The sequence below is a fragment of the Leptosomus discolor genome, chromosome 16 (assembly GCF_034619465.1).
Source record: "Leptosomus discolor isolate bLepDis1 chromosome 16, bLepDis1.hap2, whole genome shotgun sequence".
Taxonomy (NCBI): domain Eukaryota; kingdom Metazoa; phylum Chordata; class Aves; order Leptosomiformes; family Leptosomidae; genus Leptosomus; species Leptosomus discolor.
Window position 1 is genome coordinate 14,806,755 of NC_141406.1, and position 15,352 is coordinate 14,822,106.

The following is a 15,352-nucleotide window of genomic DNA, read 5'->3' on the forward strand; positions in this document are numbered from 1 at the left end:
CTTAAACGTGATCTACAATGGCTGGAGGAAGCATTAGCTGAAATTCTTTTTCATTTACCCCTGTACTTACATTGGTAACTATATAATGCTAACATTACACACAAATCTTCCTGAATAATTCTGTAAATTAAACAACATTTAACAAAGGGGGCTTAACATCAGTAAAAAACCAACAATTCTGCATGGCCACCGATTTTTACAATGTTGAATAACTCTTCAGTGATTTCTTTCCTTACTTTTGTCATATCTCGATCCATTTTCACCACTTTCTCCATATTAGCTCCAGTTCCTAGTCGGAATGGACGACCTTCTGAGCTACTGTTAAAGTGAAAACAGGACACATTAGCTTTGTTTTCACTGGTGGAAAACACAGCTGAACTATGTAATCCGATTTAATACATTATGCGTGTTTCCAAACTACTTGAAAGCAGCCCTTGCACCTGAGTTGCTCAACAGCAATAGAAACACTTGATAGTTAAGGACATACTCAACTGCACTGTACCTTACAAAAGGAATTTAATACCTTTGAATGCAGTTATTTGCATAGCAATTTAACCCTTCCCCCCTCAAAAAGAAGCATCATGAAATTAGCTTTTACCGACCACAAATACATGGGGGCTCCAAGTTAACGCTTCACCTAAGAACACCCAACAGCTTTTAGTATTGTTTTTAGGGCATGGGGTTCAGACCCAGCTTGGTGTGGGGGAAGATGAAACAAATAGTACAAAATGCAAGAAGTGAGAACATTGGCTGCGTGACATTTGGAGACCTCAAAATCCAGGTGGGTACTAAGAATACCAAAGAAGCTGTAACAGCAAATTATTACCCAGCGTATGCATTATTAAAAGCAATGCTTTTAAAGCCATTTTCCTTTGAGAGCTGTTATTTGTTAGCCCTACATAGTCTGTAACCCCATAACAAGATGCGTTCAATTTTTCTGATGGTGTATCATTTCAGTAGCTAATTTTTCATGTGATTATTTTCAGACAGATTAAGGTATTTTTTACATTCCTTTGCTAGTGGCTTACACTACTTGTAAGCAAGCCAAAACCAGAGTGTCACGCTTCATATCCCACTCCTCCTTTTATACATCTGTGTACTCTACTGTTTCAGCTTTGCTAAGTAGTCTCCCATAACGCAGACAAGTCCAGGAAGCATCGGGATTTAGATTCTTTCTGCTGCTGCCTCTCCACAAATTCAGTACAGAGGTATATGCATTGTTATCCAGGGAACAGCATGCTAAGCATCAGCCCTATAAACCATTCTTGCATTATCTTATTATTTTGCCAGTAAACACAGTGAACTGGGATGACATTTTGCTCTCCCATTTACTATTATGTCTACGATGCAGCTTTCTTCCTACAGCCATAGCACAAAAAAAAAAAAAAAAAAAGAAGAGAAATGGAATTGGCAAAATCAGTTGCTAATTTCAATCCAGTGAGTTAAGATTACCTCAGTAATGGCTGAAGGACTTCATGGGATGACTGGTCTTCTCGTTTATGAATAAAAATAGAAAGTTTACCATCCACTGCCTCACTTTCTTCTCCAGGATCTTTATCACCTTTTATGGAATTTTTAGGGCTGGCTTTTGCCAAAGTAGTGTCCGGCTCAGAGGCAGTCGGAGAAAGAACCGTTTGGCACCCTTGAAGGAGAAAGGAAAAAAAAAAACAAACAACTGAAAACAGAGAAAAACACACAACCATGAGCTCCATCAACAAACTTTCTTGCGCTTGAAGCTACTGCTAACACACCCAAAATGCATCTAACACACCACTGTGACTGAGGTCAGTCTGAGAACAGAGGCAGATGGAAAGTCACAGAGATACCCTGTCAGTCACCACTGACATACCATATACATTTTCCCACTTGAGCTTTCTGTCAATACAAAAGCTCCTTGCAGAAACGTGACTTGCTTGGCAATTTCTCAAATTAGCACGACACCAAAAAAGATGCCGGTACCTGGTACTACGTAATCTGCCAGCTTTGCCAACAGCAGAGAGGCAATCTTGGAGGCTGGGTCACTGGGATCATCCTGTTCGCTGTTCAGAGAGGGCACCGAGTAACTCCAGGGAGGCAATTCCACATTTCCACAGTCCTCAACACTCATGAGAGGCAGTGCAGCACGACACAACTGGAGGATTATAAGGACCAACTTTGGAGAAGGACGCTGATCCAAGAGAAGTGACAGAAGCTTGGACACACAGGCTGGCTGGCTCAGGATTGCTTTACCTATGTGACTCCTGAAAGGGAAAAAAAAAAAAAAAACCAACAGGTAACTTCTGTTTGAAGGAAAAAAAAAAAAACTCATTGTTTGATGATGCTCTTGAAATTAAAAACAAATGAATTTACTATTTACAAGATGTAGTTAAAGAAATTTCAGTGCCTAACCTTACCTGCAACAATGCTTACATAACCTGACAGCACTGATTAAACACCAAGATTAAGTGTCAGTTCACAATCAAGTTTCAGAATGGTTTTGAAAGTGATCTTACCCTCACTGCTGTAAAAAAATCCCCAAAAGAACTCCCACCTGCTTTCCTACACAGAAAAAAAAGAAAAAAAAAAAACATTCTAGAGACAGAGGCGTAGTACCTTGACAGGTCGTTAAGAAGACTGAGAACGTCTTGAAGCGCGTCATTCCCCGCAGCTTGATTGCCACAACACTCGGTCGCTCGGGCGAGGTGGTTGGTGAGGAGGCTGGAGACCTGACGAGCCAGGCCAGAGTGAACAGCTTCTGTGGAACCACCTTTAGAAGTAACGCAAGAGCACGCGACTGTTAGTTAACAACAGTGAAGGCACAGCTACGCATTCCTTAGCCACCAGCTGAAAATAGTAAAAAATAGGTTTGTTTTGCTATAGCAAAAAACTTTTACATGTAAAATGATTTTAATTAAAAATAAATCCAGATACAACATCGATGTCCCATTAGATAATGGCCATATGTCTGTAAGTTCATGTATGTTATGGGTGAATCCTATCACAGGAGAAATGCATCACTAAGGGTCTCTAGGTTCTCTGGTTATGTATGCTTAGGCAGAACCAAGGGGCAGACTTGAAATTATCTGCAACATAAATACGCCTGTGAGGAGGAAAAAAAAAGCTAAAATTTAAAACAACAAGAAGAAAATCAACTTATTTTCATATCCACTTGGGTGTTCTATAGACCCCCCTTGGGGAGTGAATGCCCGACTTTAAGTACATTTACACTGCTTCTCAGGCACCTGGGCAATTCTAAAGCGTGCAGTAGAAATGCATTTGGCCACGTTCCTACCTTCTTCTTTCTCCCATTCAACACAGCGATTGGCTAGCACCTGGAAGGCAGCCCAAGCCATGGTGGCCACCTTCTGTTTCTTAGTCTGTTTTTCATTCGAACTGGATTCTGTCTGGCTGCTTAAACTGCAAAGCCGGTCCATAAGTTGTACCAGGCCACTACGGACCAAACACTTCTCTTCGCTCCTGTATGAGAGGAGAAATTCAAATTTTCCTTAAGTAACATTTCAGTCATTAACAACAGACACAACGAAAATCCAGAACTTGCTCTTAACTCAGCAATTAATTACTTCACTTTCCAGAAAGATGGTTCTGTCTCTCCCTTGTCCTCCCCAGATGAAATTCTGTATTCTGAGAAAGTTTAACAGGATGTTCTCAGACACCCCTCATTATGAGGAAAGGGAGCATATTTATACTACATAATGCTCTCCTTAAGGCAAAGCATTAGTAAGGACCAGTGAGGACAGCTGTGGGCGCCCTCCTTCCCCTTCTGAAGCTTTCATACCTCGTGTAAGGTATGGTGCACAGGAGGCCAATGCTATTTGCACAAGCAATGGGGTAGCGAGCACACAGCGAGACCACAGACGTCATAGTCTCTCCAAAAGCCTCCTGGACTTGTTCCACCATCCCGCCACAGGTGAGCTCTTCAATTCTGCGGTAGTAAGATATTTGAAATGGTAGGCTTTCTAGATCAAGTAAAACGAACAAACTTCCAACTATAGCTTTAAAAAAAAATAATCAGCAGATATTAAGAATTACTCAAGGAAGATTTAGAAGCAAAACTGCAAGTCACTTAATGTTTTAATCTGAGACATCTGTAAACAAGATAGCATAGTAGTTTTACCCCAGAGATGATAGAAATTTAACTACAAACAGAATACTTACAAAATATTTATCAATTTTAGATGATAGTATCAGCTAAATCTACCACTACTACCTAAGTAACATGAATGTAGAATTAAGTTAGGAGACTAAGATACCCTATATACATATCTGCGGACACGTCACTCCACTATGAAAGGAAAGTTCTTCTGCTGCCCAACAGAAGCATTTCTTAGACGTTTCCACCTTTTCGCCTCACAAGGGTCAAAGTGGTTTTTGCAAGCTTTGCTCTCCAAACTCAAGCCCTCACAGCCAGTTACTTCTCACGGTTTGGGTGATTTTTTTTGCAATTTACTATCTTTGACAGACACATTTAATTATTTTCCGAGAAATAAACAAACCTTGGTCCTCCCTGAAGTACCATGGTCACTGGGCCTACAAGATGTGTCACGCCACCAACCCGAACAGCTGCCGTCAGCAACTCTCTCATATGCACCAGGGCTTGCTTCCTCGTGTTCCCGCGACGCCACCTCGTCTGAGCAGCCAGCAGAAAACTGCTGCTGGACACCTACGAGATTTTAGTTGGTTGGTTTTGTTCATGAGACGCAGCACCTCCCTTCTTGGTGAAAGTTTGAATTTGACAAGATAATGACTTGGCACATTTAAGATGACATACCGCTTGGTCAGGATTTGTTCCGATGAAAGCAAAGAGTTGCCCCAGTAAGACGCTGTACGTGGGTTTATCTCTGCTATCCTCAATGGTCAGCGACTGGAGAAGAGTGAAGGAGCTACTTCGATGGCTGGTAACGTGGCGGCGCCTACGAGAACACAGGATAGTTACACCCGGCAGCAGTAAGCTGATCCAAAGGAAATAAACCAACCATGCTACGCTCGCAAAGTTTACAACTATTTTAACAACACAGGCCACACTACTGTAAGGCAGCTCTGTGGAACAAACCCTTGTGTACCTTTGACTTGATCTGGCAAACTCGATATCTTCATTCCCAATCATTTCTAAGTCCGACGGTGCTGACATACTGCGAAGGAAGACGGGCTGGCGGACGGCGTGAGAGATCACTTTTGTTTCAGATGCCGATTTACAGGCTGCAATATTATACAATACGAAAGAACGTCACTCCTGGTGTGGGAGGTTATTTACAAACGGCTTTTAACACCACTGTGGACGTTCCAGCGAAAGCTGTAACACTGGGTGGGGAAAACACAGTTCAAGCAAGAACTTGCAACTCAGTTCTAAGGACTTGCCTGTTTTCACCTATTAAGTTAGTTTTGTTTTGATTAGGTTAAGCATTTTTCTCCCAATAATTCAAGAGACTGAAGTTTAAAATTCCACATATTACTACTCAGACCTTAATTTACCACCGTTATGGTCATCAGAAAACAAAGACTCAATTTCATTTACTGAAAAAGAACTTATTTAATTTGAAAAAGTAAAAGAAAAAGGTTTCATTTTAATTTAAGTGGAAGAGGGAAAACAAGAGAAAAGGAACAAACTATATCTCTAGAAAAAGAAGAAAAAAAAAAAAGAAAGTGCAATGCTGGTAATGAGGGATATACCTGGAGTCTCTGCAGGGGTACCAGATATACTTCTTGTGATACCAGACTGTGCTGCAATAGTGACATGTAATAACAGCTCGGCTCTGTTCATCAGGCTCTTAACTAACGTTTTTGTTTTTGCTAGGGGATGAGAGGTCCTCTGTATCAGCGAATTCACCTCTTGAAAAAACTTCTCCCTAAGATTATGAAAGAAAACAAAAGCAGCCAACTCAATTATGTTTTAATGCCTTCTGAAAACAAAGTGTTACTGTGAGAAAGGTCATTTTAAAGATGACACATAGCACCAATCTATTCTATGCCAACAAAGCAGAAAAAAAATAAAAGTAGTGATTGGTAGTAAGCACTAGCAGCTGTATGTACATAAGTACCTATTTAGCACAAATGTTTCTAACTATTTAATCAAATATTGCTAGACAGACAGAAAAATTACATTTTAAAGTATTTGCATCCCTGGTTAGAAGTTCAGATGAATGTTTCTGCTCCCAAAGATCATTTTCTTTCTATAGCTCTACCAGCCTTTAATGGAACCAGACATAAAACATTTCCAAAACATCTAGTGCCAGATTCTGTTTCACATCACTAAGTGTCACAGGGTACAAGGAGATTCAAGTGCTACTTCAATCAGCAGTTATGGATGTATGCAACTCCAACCCTGCGCAACTTCTTCTGGAATCCACTGAAATTCCACGGCTGCTTCAAGCCGCCTGTCTTTCAAGCACCTTGCCTGAACGGTACACTCCACAGCCGGCTACTAACCTTAATGCCAGGACCACATTCTCAAGATCACTTCCATCAAAAGAAACTTCTTTCATTGAACACAGAAGTTCTAGTTCTTTCATCTTGCTCTAAACAAAGTGAAGGAAAAGGATGAATGTGTATTCTTCTCCTTGAACGGAGAGCAGCATGAAGCATGAGCACGCACACAGCAGCCACCATGCTTACCTCATTGAAGTGATAATCATAAAAGAACGGGACATTGTTCTCCAGCTTCCCATGCATGGCGTCATCTACCTCATTCTGCCATTTCTGCTCCAGCTCGGCCACGCTCTAAGAGACAAAAATAACAGTTATTGCAGTTGTTCTTCTTAAGGAGTCTCAGAGCTCTTAAAAGAAGAAATCTGAGTACATTTCGTATTTCTATGTTTCTAAAATGCTGTTAATACACCTTTATTCTCAAAAAAAAAAGCCTTCTGTTTTTAATGTAATATTACTTTTACCTGCAACTGTCTCTCCATGGCATTTAGCTTCTTAAAAGTCTCTCCCATAATTTTACAAAGTAAATCATATTCTTCAGCATGTTCTTCCTGATACTGGAAATTTATCAGGGACTGGAGCGCATCAACCAAATTCAAATGTTTAATCACACATGAAACTACCATCTCCTCCATTACTTCTGGCTGAATCACCTCCCTAGGGTTATAGGTAAAGCCAAACTGATTAAGCAAGAACAATGGACAAACTTTGACAGCTCGTATGTACGATTCACCACACGCTGCATTCACAAACAACTATTGACAGAACATGAAGTGCACACCACCACGCACGACAGATACGCCGCATCCTCACCATTGCTTTTTTTAGCTCACTCACTTTGGCACCAAGCACTTCAAACAACAAAAGCCAAGTTAGAAAAATAGAGCAAAACAATGACTGCTTACTTTATGCTAGGTCTAAATTGAGGCCGAGCACGTCCAGAAATTTCCCTGAGTTTTATCATGATTCCTGGAGGCAGCCTAATCCTAGGCAGATCGAAATAGTGTCCGACGGGAGGCACTAGAACATCAGAAGGATACGTGAATTCTCTGTCTTCATCTATAGTAAGAGGCAACGGAGAAGGACTTGGTGTAAGGGCTGGAGATATTACACCATTAGCTTCCACCTGCCACTGGCACCTGGCAAAATAATTAAAAACACATTAAAAAGATTTTTTTTTTTTCCCCTAACTCAACCCCCTTATTCACAAAGACACATTAGTCAACAACACATTACAAAGACAGACTACATATTAACATATCACTATGGCTTGTACCAAGCATAGCCCAATTCTCCTCTACTTAGTCTAAAGAAAACCTTTATTCTAGAGAGTATTCCCTCAGTTTCAGGCCACACAGAACTGCTGATCAAACTGCCAGAAAAGTTATCAAAACATCACCTTAGACCACGAGACTTGAGCACAACTACAAAGGTCACCTTCCCTCAGAAAATATCCACATGGGATTTCAGATAATTTTTTTTTTTTTTTTTTACCTTTGTAATAGTTTAGATCTTAAGAGCTCTTGACAGGTTTCTTCATCTTTGGTAATTTCAGGTCCATTGTACAATATCCGCAGCATTGAACAAGCTAACACAGAAAGGCCAAGGGCCAGGTCAACTAAGAACGGCAAGCCTCCCGACACATCCTCTGAAGACTCCTGTAGTAGGAATAGTGATAAGTTGCACTAATCAACCAACCACAAAGTCATTCCCTGATATATTTCAAGATAGGGGACTTTATATTTTCACATATTATCTTACATATTGATATATATCTATCAATCGTATGTCTCTTAGGCAGAGGTATACTAAAAAAACGCTTAACAATTAAAAGCAATATGTAAGAACAACTCAAGACAAGAAATGACAGATTTAAACATTATTTTCCTGAACCAAGAAACAAAAGAAAATGTAAAGTCATCCTTGGTTCAGTCATTCTTTAGCCTGCAGAACTGTCACCTCCCAGGCCTGATCCTAGCTTGCTGGTAGTGGGATTCAAATTTCCTTCTGTTCGATCCCAGCGTCCCTCCCCTCTCTTCTTTATAGGCTGGAATCATTACTTATTATAGTCATCTGTGATTATTCCCTCATTAAATCTCTGATTTCCAGCTTGTTACAAGATACACAATTCTCCAAAGAAATCCTGGTCTACAAGCAGCAAGAGATATTACTGTGACTCCACCCAAGCCCAGAGCCAGAGACAAGAGATAAATAAGACATATTTGGTAACAACCATCTTCATAAACCCCTCAGCACGCTACAGAGCGTGCCACAGGGTAGCTCTGGCTAAGGAAGCCAAACGTCTAAGGCGCTGGTCCTTCACATTGTAAAAAGATGATTTGTCTCATCACCAAAACAAACAGCTATTACTGTGTTAAACCTCAAACGTTAACTTCTAGCTTTGAAGTACATTTCTACTTGATCTGAAGCGCGTAACAGACAGAAGGTAAATCGAAGCTGAACCTGTCCCATGGAATCTGTCATGTTTGAGTACCTGTGCTCGAACAGTGCAAGCAAAGCCCCACATGGCTTTGTCTGGAGTGTTGTGCTCACGACCACTCCGCATTTCAAAGGAGAAGGTGACTGTATCTCCTTCCACCTTAACATTTTGAAGGAGAGGAGGGGGGGGGGGGAGGGGGAAAAAAAAAAAAAAAAAAAGATAGATACATTTAAGAATTGAGGCAAACAAACAGGCTTTTCATAACAGTGGCTTATTTTATGGATTAACGTTTTTAATGACAGTTATCTAAGGATTATTTTTATCTCCAATTATACACTCCAATTTAAGATTCTTCCCTTTCTGTAAGGATATCTTCTAGCGGACAATTTGATTTTCATTCTGCTGCCGACTAACTACAGTACAACAATAAAACCACCACAGTTGTAGAATCAATAGTAGAATTTATCAGTCTGGGTTACTTGGTCTTGATTTTCATCAAAATGCTTTCATTATTTGTCTGCAAGAAACCATGCCATAATCAACAGTTCTCTTCCTGAAGGAAAACAGACAAGCTCTTCAAGGAGAACAATGTCAACACATTAATAGAATACTGCTAAAAGAGCAGCATAAAAATCCACGTCCGAAAAATAAATTAAATTCCATTAATTGTGAACAATGGAGTGCTTGTCTAAAATTGCTTTCCAGTTTGTCACTACTTGGTTTTCTTTTTGAAATTATTTTTTGCTACATAGATAAGCCCGGTTTTAGCGTGGGACAACGCAGCAGCACAAACATAAGGAAAAAAATAATCATACCGCATACAATCTGAGAGAACATACCGCAAAATTCTTGAAATCCTGAAGTTTCAAGAAGTTTGAGGGATTTTGTGTCTTAGCTTTACTGCCAAAAGCATCCAATGTCATTTTAAAACCCAACACAAAAGGTTGGCAAGTGGCTACATTTACTACTTGTTATGTTTGCAGGTGACTGAAATAAATGCAGCCATGCCCACGGACCTTAAGAAAACACGCGCAGCCTCAGGCCGGGCGGGAATTTCTCCCGGGAAGGTACAGTTACGAGAACAGCCGTGCCATTAGAGACCCCGGGACTGGAACGTACCGATACCGAATTCCAGTAAGACATAACCAAACAAGAGAAGCATCGCACAGAACGTACAGCTGAGTTTAAAGTTATACCCCAAGGAATTTCCCACTTAAGAAGTGATCTCATCGCGGATAACTGCACACTTAAAAGCTTGGACTTCATCGCTCTAAGGGTTAAAAGGGACTAGACATGGTTTCCAAAGGGGATTTTTCTATGTGAAATATTGTTGGATTATAATACTGTACCTTTACTAAGTCTTTCGGCCAACCAGTTCCTAAGACACTACGGCTGCCATATCCCAGTGTATTGCCTCCATACTCAGCAACCTTCCTACTGTTTGTGTTAGGACCAGCATAGATCACCAACTTCAAAACATAAAATACACTGTTAGACTGTAAGAGAAAAACAAGAAAATCTAATAATAATAATAATACTTAGCACTTACACCGCGCTTTATATTTTCAAAGCGCTTTATCAACATTAACAAATCCTCACAACAGCCCTGTGAGGTGAGTAGGCAAGTATTATTATCCCCATTTTACAGATGGGGAAACTGAGGCAGAGAGGAAATTGAGTGACTTGCCCCCGAGGCCACACAGCAAGTCAGCAACTGGGAGCAGAAATCGGGAGAAATCCTAACTTCCAGTCCTCAAGCTGAGCTCACTGGAACACCCTGCCTCTCTACTCAAACAGATTGATCCCGCTTTCAACAAAGTTAATATTCTGTCAGTGACTCCAGTGGGAACATGACGAGGCCCAAAGTTTTCTGGAGGAATTTAACCAGTAATGGGTGACATTAATATTAAAGACACTTAGAAGGAACTAATGGGAGTATCACAGGACCTGCTCCACGTTGAGGAACATATGGCAACAGTTAGCAAGCAGCACAAGTAGCGCTCTGATTATACAAAGTAAATAAGTGCTATTAATTGTGGTTTTGAAATTGAAAATACTTGTTCATATTAATCCATGTAAACAAGTCATTTATCATCAGGGCAAAAAAAAAGTAACCTTTCCAGTTCTGCCTAGTTGAAACAAACTGTGCTGATCTACAAAGTAGGCAGCTAGATTAAAATTTGAGAGGTAAGGAAAACTAAACCACAGCAAAAATGAGAAGGTCACACTTTGATAATCTGAGCCATCATGAAATGAACTGAAAAAAAAATGGAAGAGTTGGTATGAATTTCTGAGGGGGAAAAAACCAAAACACACCACCCCCCAACCCCCGTTCCTCTGGAGCCCACTGTACTTCTGCTGTTTCGTAACTACCACTACTTCTGACATCTTTTGAGGAAACGTCTTAATTACAGACCCTAACTCATAACAAAAGATCCTCATAACTGATAGGTTTTAAACATTGAAACAACCACTCGATATTATGTTCTGAAACAATACACAAGAAGAATTAAACATATATTTTTTTTTTGATTGTTTCTTCAAGAAGAACAGAAGTTAAACACAAACCATTAATCTTCATCTTCCCGCCTTTTCATGTCAACCACTCTGCACATTTTCTATCATTTAGCTAAGTATAGTCTTATGATGAAACTCCAGAATTCTTTTGAAAAGTCATTCACACTGACGCCACACAAGAAATAACCTCTCTGCACCCCTGTACCTCACAGCCTTGATGTAAGCAGACTGACATGACAGCGCACACTAATAAGCTCTTATCAATAAAAACCTCCTGCATTATGCTGATCACTGGAAATAAGGTGCCGTGAAAGACAAGGGGCAGAAAAGACGAAAATGGGAAGTGCTCCTGACGGACATGCATACAAAAGAAAGAATTTCTGAGTTGGCCCTCTTACCTTATCATAATCATATTGTGAAGAACATCTGTTGTCAAATCTAAGATATAAACAACGGGCTCCTGGAATGTGTACAGTTTCTTTAAATTTATAGTTATCCCTGACAGGATGAACTGTTTCTACAGTCTTCCCAGCAGCCCAGGGAGCAGGGATCTTCAAACCCGTAAGAAAACCTGGTTCTTCTTTCTCTTCCAGCATTCTGAAATCAGAGTGAAAAAGTCAGTCCTCAAATTCACCACACAGATTCCTACTATATATTCGGACACCAAACTATAAAGTACTTAAAATCACCTCTCAATAGCGACACAAAGTATTATTTCTCATTTTAGGCATAACTGTATTGAGGGAACAGGCAGGACTTGCACAGCACGAGCTCTGTACATTAGAAATAACTATGCCAATCTCCAACCTGTAAAATCTCAACTCTTCCCTGTGCTTCCCAGTTTCCAAGCTAAGCAGCACCATAAAGAAAAAAATAAGTGGTACTATATATGGATTGGTAGCATAATGTCCCCCGCTGGGACAGCACCCAAAACTGATTATACTGTCATAAAATAATATGCCTAATATTTCACTGAAGCTTATAATTTGGAGGAGGACTGAAAATAAATTCTTCAGAGTTTTCACACAGTATATCACCACGTTATCACAAGTTGTTTAATACTACAAATTCTGCAACACTGCAAATAGCTCTGATAAGCATTTCTTCTTTCATTTAGCTGTGTGTTTCTGTTCCTAAGCAGAAGCTGTGTAACTGAGACACAGGATTTAACTGCAGGACTTAAAATCATTGTATTTCTCTATGTAAATGAAACCATTTAATATTTTTCCAATGGTTTTAATACTGTATCTCATGCTGCCAGAGCAATTCACATTTTCTCATGATGGTCCTCCTTAGCCTAATTTATTGTGAGAGGAACATTTAGAATGAATTCCTAATGCTTGAGGTAAGAGAGAAACCAAAACAAACCATATCCTGTGCAAACAAGCTGAAGATATTAATCATTTAATTCTGTATGCAAAAAAAAGTTTAGAACTAATTGCCTTTTGTAAAGGCTTATATATCTCCAAGACAGACTTACGAACCATTGCAGCTATGCCTTTAAAAAAAAGAAAAAAAAAAGAAAAACACTGCTGCTTCAATGGTCAAATGAATATCACAGCTAGGATATTTTATCCCAAGGAAAGAAGACTCAAATGTAAAGAAAAATCACCTCTCATCAGGTAACAGCTTTCCCTTCTGTTCTGATGCACCACTGGGGGAACTGTTCAGTTCTGAGAACACTGGAGACTGAGTTTTGAGCAGCAGTGCAGTCTGTGGCACAAGATAAACTGTGTTAGAAACATGCAAACAGTAAATTATTTTAAGATGTCATTATTCAAACATATCAACAATCACACTGTATGTGGTTACTGACAATCAATCACTACTTAGTAGCTGTTGTACCAAGTCAAATTTAATATTCAGTGTTAACAGCTTTTGTAGCTGTCAAGCAATTCCTAAATGATGAGCCGTGGATCACTCACTGCAGAAAGTTGACCAAGCATTTTAAAACATTCATGTCACATCTTTTTCCCTTTGTGGACACCTGCTGACGCAAAGACCATACCTGACTTGTGTAAAGAACCAGCTGCACCAGCTGAGGCATCAAGGCATCAGCCATCATTAGAGTTTGCAAATTTGGATGCATCAGAGATGTCAGTAGGACGGGAAGCAGATGACCAAGCATAGTAGCCTTTGTAATTTGCTCCAGGCCTTTTAATCTGTAAGGAGAGTCAAGATATACATAGGAACAACCATTTTCATAGACTATCACTACTATTTTTAGTCATCTGTTTAATCTTGTAACAGACTGCGTAAGTAGGCAATTCAAAATTCAGCAGAGAACATTTGCACTATATTAAAAAAAAAAAAAGCACCAAAACCTTAGTATCTTGAAAACATTACAATTTCTCCACAGTGTCAGCATCCCAGCATCCCCTTTGCTGCCAATTCTTACCAAACAATGACAGACCAGAAGAGAGTGTAATAATTACTTAGAAAATTACAAGCTCCCACGGGCATCAGATGAAAGTCCACATCGAACACAAATGTATGTTCCGTGTGTATATCAGACTCCTAGCACACATAGCTCCAAGTACTGTAAAAGAATCAGTATCTACAAAACCAGATTCGAGCATGAAACCCATCTGAAAATCTCGTAAAGGAGTTGTGTATCGTCAATAAAAAAAAATGATCTTGCAGGCACAGAAAAGCACAGAAACTGAAACCAGAAACACACCCGGGAGAGGGAGGTGTTTGTTTAACGAGAGAAAAGGTTGACAGCTTTTGTTTACATCCCATTCCCAACATGTATTTTTGAGCAAAGGGGAGACAGCGAAAGGCAAGCTATGCTGTCTGATGAAACATGCATCCAAGACTTGCCATGGATAAAATACCTAGTCCAGCTACCAAAGATGTGATAGTCAGGAATTTAGAAATAAAAAAATTGCCCTAGCTTACAGGAATATTCCCAGTTGACTAACTACAGTTTGTGTCCAGTCACCCTGCTCATAAATACCCTTGCGACTGACCGAAACCTTATCAGTTTGAAGTTTCTACAGATTATCAAGCTAGTAGTATTGACGTGGAGAGACTGCTTCTAAATTCTTCACAACGTAAGTGCTAAGCAAATGCTATAGTAAAAACCAGTTCCTATACATTGAAAGCTCAAGTGTGAAGTTAGAAAGAACAAGTCACGCTAACTGTGCTTGTACCGTAAGCTGCAAAAAGCAAGTTTACTTGCTTTTCCAGTTAGCACACTCATCTTGTCTTACCTTTGCTCTCTATCAGAAATGTCACTGTTTATTAGTGCTGTAGTGACTTGTTGCAGCATTTCTAAGACTTCATCACATCCTGTCAGAATTTGTGTAGCAAGAGACAAAATGCTGGTCTTTAGCTCCTAGGTAGAAAAAGTTATAGGATACTTAAATTCTTAGAGAATACAAAAAGAGGACAATAGAACAAAATGATGGATTTCCAAATTAAAATAATGATAATGTGACCTGGCAGGCCTGCAGCAGTAGATTCATCCAAGACTTAAATTTGATTAATGCTAAGCCCCAAAGTGCTGGGAGAAACTAGGTGCATATATTACATGATGCACATCCAGTTTCTAGAGGGAAGGAATCCCCAAGTCCAGCACAGGAGAGAGAGCTGTTAGCCAGCCAAGGTACAGCATTGGTGACAGAATGTCCTAGCAGGTATGAGGATCACTGTAGAGAGAGAAACTGAACAATGAAAACACGGGTGAATAGCGAGACAAGAAAAGTACATCAATATTTAGCATTTACTCAATGAGCCTGAACAAATAACTTTCAACTGCAGCACATTGCAAGCACACCCAGTCTCAAAGAGCAGCAGACAAAACCAGCTTAACAAACAATACCAGAAATTCAGAAGCCAATACCATTATAGAAGAATTGTCACCGTTACAAAAACTACTGTGACAAGACAGCCTGCATGCTAGCACAAATCTGGCTTCTACACGTTCAATCAAGCCTATTCCAGTAGCAACATAAAACGACACCATTTTAA

The 15,352-nt window shown here is 39.8% G+C and overlaps 1 protein-coding gene across 4 annotated transcripts in view; it reads right to left on the minus strand.

The window, feature by feature from the left end:
• HECTD4 (HECT domain E3 ubiquitin protein ligase 4) overlaps nt 1-15,352 on the minus strand; it is a 76,486-nt gene that overhangs the window by 30,043 nt on the left and 31,091 nt on the right. Inside the window, exons 18-38 of one of the 4 annotated variants that reach the window (XM_086473921.1) lie at nt 14,593-14,717; nt 13,386-13,539; nt 12,990-13,090; nt 11,776-11,974; nt 10,210-10,329; nt 8,915-9,019; nt 7,915-8,078; nt 7,326-7,559; nt 6,885-7,077; nt 6,610-6,714; nt 6,424-6,512; nt 5,668-5,843; nt 5,061-5,196; nt 4,769-4,910; nt 4,494-4,660; nt 3,776-3,922; nt 3,272-3,456; nt 2,593-2,746; nt 1,960-2,240; nt 1,453-1,642; nt 237-318 (exon numbers count right to left, since the gene is read on the minus strand). In XM_086473921.1, coding sequence (XP_086330047.1) covers nt 237-318; nt 1,453-1,642; nt 1,960-2,240; nt 2,593-2,746; nt 3,272-3,456; nt 3,776-3,922; nt 4,494-4,660; nt 4,769-4,910; nt 5,061-5,196; nt 5,668-5,843; nt 6,424-6,512; nt 6,610-6,714; nt 6,885-7,077; nt 7,326-7,559; nt 7,915-8,078; nt 8,915-9,019; nt 10,210-10,329; nt 11,776-11,974; nt 12,990-13,090; nt 13,386-13,539; nt 14,593-14,717 — 3,249 coding nt within the window. Of the gene's footprint in view, nt 1-236; nt 319-1,452; nt 1,643-1,959; nt 2,241-2,592; nt 2,774-3,271; nt 3,457-3,775; nt 3,923-4,493; nt 4,661-4,768; nt 4,911-5,060; nt 5,197-5,667; nt 5,844-6,423; nt 6,513-6,609; nt 6,715-6,884; nt 7,078-7,325; nt 7,560-7,914; nt 8,079-8,914; nt 9,049-10,202; nt 10,357-11,775; nt 11,975-12,989; nt 13,091-13,385; nt 13,540-14,592; nt 14,718-15,352 lie in introns of all 4 variants that reach the window. The other 3 variants (XM_086473917.1, XM_086473918.1, XM_086473916.1) reach the window with 3 other exon arrangements.